Here is a 6,000-nt window from a genome sequence, read left to right on the forward strand (position 1 = left end):
TCAGCACCACCAGCAGACCAGGAGAGACAGGGGTCACGCCCAGTCCAGGGTACGGAACGTTTATAGAGGTGCACAGTGGGTGTAGGCTGGCACTGCTGGTGGAGGGGCGGACAGCAGACAGTATCACATCTGCAGAGCAGTCAAGCCACGTGAGACCAGAAATACGCCCAGAAGAAGGGCCGCGCTTTCTGCTCAGTTCCTGTGCATCGTGGGCTGTGAGTGAATGAATGACACGCTCTGGGCCTCCAGTTTCCCCATCAATAACATGATGGGTAGATCATGATTCTTGCTTTATTTTCCATCTGGAAAGAAGTACTACACCGTGAGGTCCTTCGTAATTTGTGTTCATTTCCAAGGCAAAAAAAGAAGACAAGTTAAGAAGAGGAAAGAGGCTTGCAGAGCATAACGCTGTTCCAAGGCCACGCGGGGCACTTGCCTCTGCTCTCCCGCCCCACCCTCCCCGCAATGCTAGAAGGTAGCCAGGGAGCATCGCCTCTGGGACGTGTGAAGACAGCGCCGTGTTCACCATCACACAGCTGGTGTGCGGCGGTGTTGGCATCTGAGCCGAAGTCTGTTTGATTCTAGAGTGGGTGTTTTGTCCACACCCCCAAGCCACCTGCAAAGGAACTGGCTGGCATTGGCTCCCACACCGTGCTCCAGTCTCTGCGGAAGGCCTCTCCCTTCCCTGCATCCAAGATTGAGTCATTAGAGAGCAGGACATCACACAGCGTTCACTGTCTCCAATACACAGGACGTCACTCCAGACAAGGTCATTAACAATACATTGTCACTTGGCAAAAGTCCTAAAAAGAGGATAATATCAACGACGGTGAAATCCCTGTCCGTGAACACCTCAGAGACAAGCAAAAATCAATTGCCTGGTAAAGCTGGTCTTTAACAAAAGGTCAAAACTCTACTGGAAACCACAGGTGGATATTTTAAAATGGTTACTGGCGGTAGGACGCTGCCTGGCAGCGGGGGCTTCAGAATGTGTTCTTAACTACTAATTTGCCCAGGTTTGACAAAACAGTATCGTCTGCGATTCGGCTTCTCCTAAGTGTGTATTTGACAGCTCTGCAGGGCACTCCTTTCCTATTTCAACCACAAAGCAGTTGCACTGTGTTTTTAGCAACTATGAAGCTGACTTCAGAGCAGGGTGGAGGCTGAGCGGATGAGGAATGTGCACGCAGCCCTGAGGAGTCCCAGTCACTTTCCTCTCGGAGACTTGGAAGCCTGCTAATGGGCAACATGACCACGTACGGAAGGAACTGGGCAAAAAGTTGTTAGAACCACCAGATCTCTCATTTTTATACCCAATTTTCATTACGGAGGTGGCGATATAATCAGCTGAATAAATAGTGTGTTTGTAAATTACATCAGATGAGATGTGTGTGGTTATTAGTACTACAAGACGCACATCTGAAAGGAAGGGCACCATTAAACAGCATCGTTAGTTCCTGGGAGTAGCCAGGACCACCTAAAGGTGGGGTCTCACCCGGGCCTCTGCCTAGGGCTACAGTTTTCTTTCATTTCTATGAATTGCTGTACAAAAAAACCCAATGGACATTTTGACCAACTGGTATAACTCCCATCATTCAAAATCCTCTGTATGTATATATATGTATTTTTTTTTGAGACAGAATCTCACTATGTCAGCCTTGGTAGAGTGCTGTAGTGTCACAGCTCACAGCAACCTCCAACTCTTGGGCTTAAGTGATTCTCCTGCCTCAGCCCCCTCAAGTAGCTGGGACCACAGGTGCCCACCACAATGCCTAGACATTTTTTGCTGTCATGGTTGTTGTTTTTGTTTGTTTTTATTAAATCATAGCAGTGTACATTAATACTATCATGGGGTACAGTGTACTGTTTCCATATGCAATTTGAAATACTTTCATCCAACTGGTTAACATAGCCTTCATGTCTTTTTCTTAGTTATTGTGTTAAGACATTTATATTTTACATTTAGAGAGATTCACATGTACCCTTATAAGATGCACCATAGGCGTGATCCCACCAATCACCCTCCCTCCACCCACCCTCCACCCTCCCCTCTCTCCCCTCTCCCCATATTCCTGGACTAAAATTGGGTTATAGCTTTCCTATGAAAGCTATAAATTAGTTTCATAGTAGGGCTGAGTACATTGGATACTTTTTCTTCCATTCTTGAGATTTGTATCAGAATGTTCATGGCAGCCCAATTCGTAATTGCTAGAGCATGGATGAAGCCCAGGAGCCCATCAGTCCACGAATGGATGTCATGGTTGTTTTTTTTTTTTAATCTGGCCTGGGCTAGGTTTGAACCCACCAGCCAGGTTCGAACCTAGCCTAGACCTGCTGATTTATAAAAATCCCGCTCATTTCTTTTATCTGCATGTTCTCCCGCAGGCCATAGGTTGCCTTTAATTTATTCTTTTTCTCCTCGATGGACATTTGCATTTTCTCAATGCTTCGCAATTGCAAATAACCCTACAGTAAGGGCCCTTTCTCAAGTCCTTAATCGTGTGCTCTCTTCACTTAAGGGCCGGCAAGGTGGGGCCTTTCCTTGGGGTACAGAGACATATTTCACCGGGCCGGGTCTCCCGCTCCCGTCCTAACAGGCGTCTCTGATCAAAATAAAGATGGATCCCTGCTGTACAGCGGGATTAGGTCAGCAGTAAATTGCGAGCCATCAGCTTATATAGATGGGGTGCGTCAATATATTTGGGCTTTCGGTAGAAACGCCCTGACACAACAACTTTCTTGTCACACACAATTTGTCTAGGCAGCTGCATCCCCCCCTTTGCAAGCAGCGTCTTTTTTCTTTGCTAGAAGGGGCAGCTCAGGGTGGCAGGTTTCCAATTTCTCTTCTCTCCGCCGTTTGCTGTGGTAGACATGAAATTTAAAGCAACATCTCAAGGCAACCAATGTGTGTCCCGGAGATAGAGAAACGGCAGAGACTCCGGCAAGCCTGACCAAGCGTCAGTGAGAGGCAGAGGAAGAAGAGGGAGGGTGCCAGGGACTCTGGAGCCCAAGCAAAGGCGAATCTGCACCCAGAGTCTGCTGTGGATGAGTGAGGACAGGGGACATTATTTCTCTGTCCCTCTCTATGAAATTGTAAACAACAGCCCTTACCTCAAGGAGCCGTGAGGATTAAAGCTAATGTTTCGAAGTTCCCGGCACAGAGCGGCAATCGATATATGACAGGTCTGGGACAATGCGATGATGATTTCATCTGAATTGATTATAACAGCAAATGAAGAAACCCCCAGATCTCTGTCAGGTAATACGGATGCAGTTTCCGCATTTTCTATCCCAGAACTAAAGACTATTCTTTTTCATGGATGGAGGCCCGACACCTGCTGTGTCCACAACTGCCCCACAGTAACCACAGGCAGAGGGCAGAGTTTGAGTCACTAGATGTGAGAGATCTCTGTTTCTGTCTAACGCCCCGTTTGCTGTTCTGCATAGAGAGGATGAGAGGAACGCCCCCCTTGAGATGTTGCTGTGAGCATTCAACAAGGTCTCCAGCCCTCGCTCTACTCGGCCACTTGCACGCCCGTCGCCTCTCGTAGAGTGAATGTTCTAGTGTGTAAAGCAATCATGTTTCCTCTTCACTTTAGCAGGGGTCCTCAAACATTTAAACAGGGGGCCACTTCACTGTCCCTCAGACTTTTGGAGGGCCGGACTGCGGGCCTGGGACGAGTTGGCTGCTAAGCAGGACAGGCAGTGGCGGCAAAAACACAGGGTGGGTGGGATAAATGTCCTAGGCAGGCCGTATGTGGCCCACAGGCCGTAGTTTGAGGACACCTGCTTTGTAGGCTTCAGGGGTTTCCAGTTGCCCAAAGGACATATCTGAGTTCCTTCGCTGGTCCCCCATGGGACCCGCCTGTGGTCTGACCCCTGCTCCTTCCTTCTCACCCCCATTCCTTCTAACTGTCCACCGTGGCCTGTGCTCACAGCCCCATGAAATGCACAGAAGCTTCAGAAACACTCCAGCGCTCTCACACTCCCAGGACGTCCCCTGTGTTGCTCCCCCTGCTGGGCACACCCCTCACCGTCTTAGCCGTTCAGTAAGCACCTGCGTATAGATACGCGGCCTGAGCACCTGCGTATAGATGCGGCCTGAGCACGCTGTCCTCTAAAAGCCCTTCCACGCCCCAGCCCTGTAGATCAGATCACTCTCTCTGAGCTTCCTGATCGCCCGGCACCATCTCCTACAACACACCCGGGACTGTGAGCTCTTCTGTCTGTTGTCTCTGTGTCCTCAGAGCCTGACCAGGGGCTTTGTACAGAGGCACGAGGACACCGATAGGGAGCTGCAGCTCCCTTGTCCCCTCTAGTCCAGACACCCTTCCTCGGATACTAATGCTTCTCTGTATACACACCGTACACGCGGGAAGGCCCTGGCAGCTTAGTTATTCTCTGGGCTAAACTGAGATGCTTAATAACCCCAATAACTGTTACTTACTGTGCGCCCAGTGGGTAGTGAATGCTCACAGCCCTCTTCTTGGGGTGATACCCCATAGGGGCTGAGTGGAAGGCATGGCTGGAGATAGAGGGTGTGTCCGATGAGCGCTGGGTGCGCCTCACACCGCATGAGAGACTGGGCTCAGATAGCAGTTTTTGTTTAAATAAAAGGAATGACATCAACAGTCTCCTTTCCCACAGGGGTGCTCACAGGAGGCCCGGGAACACTTCCACATCATGGTAGGGGCTTCTCATGCACCAGGAGGGGCCCCAGTTTCCAAATCCCTGACTCTCCTTTCAGGTTTGAACTCTCACTAAGATCTTTTCTTTGGCTTATTTTGAACTCTATTAATGGAAACCAAAAGTGATAAAATAAATCAGCTAGTATTGAACTGCTGGAGAGATCTGGAAAGAGAGAGAGGGAGAATCTGAGAGCACAGAGATTTTGAGCGAGTGACCAGCTAGAGTGGATCACTCCTATTTAGTAAAATCATTCAGATGAATTGGCTCTGTCTCTCCCCATACATTGCAAACTTTCTTTTGGATAAAGAATCACACCGTAGCTTTGTTCAGAACACAGAGCAAATATTCTATTCTTCTCAGCATGACAAAACGCATTAAAACATGTCAGTTTCTTACGGGAACTTCTGTTGAAGTCAGCCACTTGGTCCCACAATAATTTGAAGAGAGTTGTTGGTATTATTGTATCAGACACATGCAAATTGCTTTAAGAGATGCTCCTTGTTCAACAGACATGTGACAAGGAGACGGTCAGCATTATGTGGTTCAATATTCCCTGTGCTGTCACTGATCGGGGAATCATCCGTAACCGTCACTTACCTGGAGCCAGACAAACTGAGACAGCCCAGGGTGGCCCAGAGAAGAAGGCACAGCTCCGGCGGCCCCCTCCAAGCCCACGTCCTGAATTTCTTCATTGTTTTTTAACGCCAAGGCTCCTAGATTCATGACAAGCCTACACAGGACGGGCCACCATCTGCTTGTGCCCCCAGATAGCAAACAACCCAGCAAAGTAAACAGAATTCCACCAATGCCTGGAAACTCCTTAGACTTTGCACAGACCAAAAATTGAGCTGTGACTTTGGAAACCACCGAGAATGACGGAAAGCCCACAGCGACGTGGTTCTATTCAACTAGGACAGACTCCAGGGAGAGCCGCTGAGAGGACAGGCTGCTCGTGAGATAGTGAGGACGGAGGGCTGCAGATTCTCTGCCACTTACCAGCGTTGGGGCCGCAGACAAGTTACTTGTGTGTCTCACTTTCCTCACCTGCAAAACGCTGAGCATTGAGGAAGTTAACGCAGGGAAGGGCTCAGCACAGCCCCGTTGAGCACTCAGACAGGTGAGCTATTACTAAGGAGAAGGCAGGATTTGGAGTCAGCTGGGCCCAGGTGTGAATTCCGTTTTTGCCTCTTTCTTGCCGTGTGATTTTGAGCGCATTGGCAAGAGGCTGCAGGGCTCTACAGCCCATGGATCTGAGTTCCAATGCCTCCCATATGATTCGCCAGCTCTGTGACCCAGAGCAAGCCACTAACC

The 6,000-nt window shown here is 49.3% G+C and overlaps 1 protein-coding gene across 2 annotated transcripts in view; it reads right to left on the reverse strand.

The window, feature by feature from the left end:
• The window catches only part of C8B (complement C8 beta chain), a 39,931-nt gene extending 34,480 nt beyond the window's left edge, over positions 1 to 5,451 (reverse strand). Inside the window, exon 1 of one of the 2 annotated variants that reach the window (XM_003793122.3) lies at positions 5,287 to 5,450. In XM_003793122.3, the coding sequence (XP_003793170.1) occupies positions 5,287 to 5,381 (95 nt within the window). In that variant the 5' untranslated portion in view covers positions 5,382 to 5,450. Of the gene's footprint in view, positions 1 to 5,286 lie in introns of both variants that reach the window. The other variant, XM_023515081.1, reaches the window with a different exon arrangement.
• Positions 5,452 to 6,000: the final 549 nt, after the last annotated feature.

The sequence above is a fragment of the Otolemur garnettii genome, unplaced genomic scaffold, assembly GCF_000181295.1.
Source record: "Otolemur garnettii isolate 467f Iridium unplaced genomic scaffold, OtoGar3 scaffold00066, whole genome shotgun sequence".
Lineage (NCBI taxonomy): Eukaryota > Metazoa > Chordata > Mammalia > Primates > Galagidae > Otolemur > Otolemur garnettii.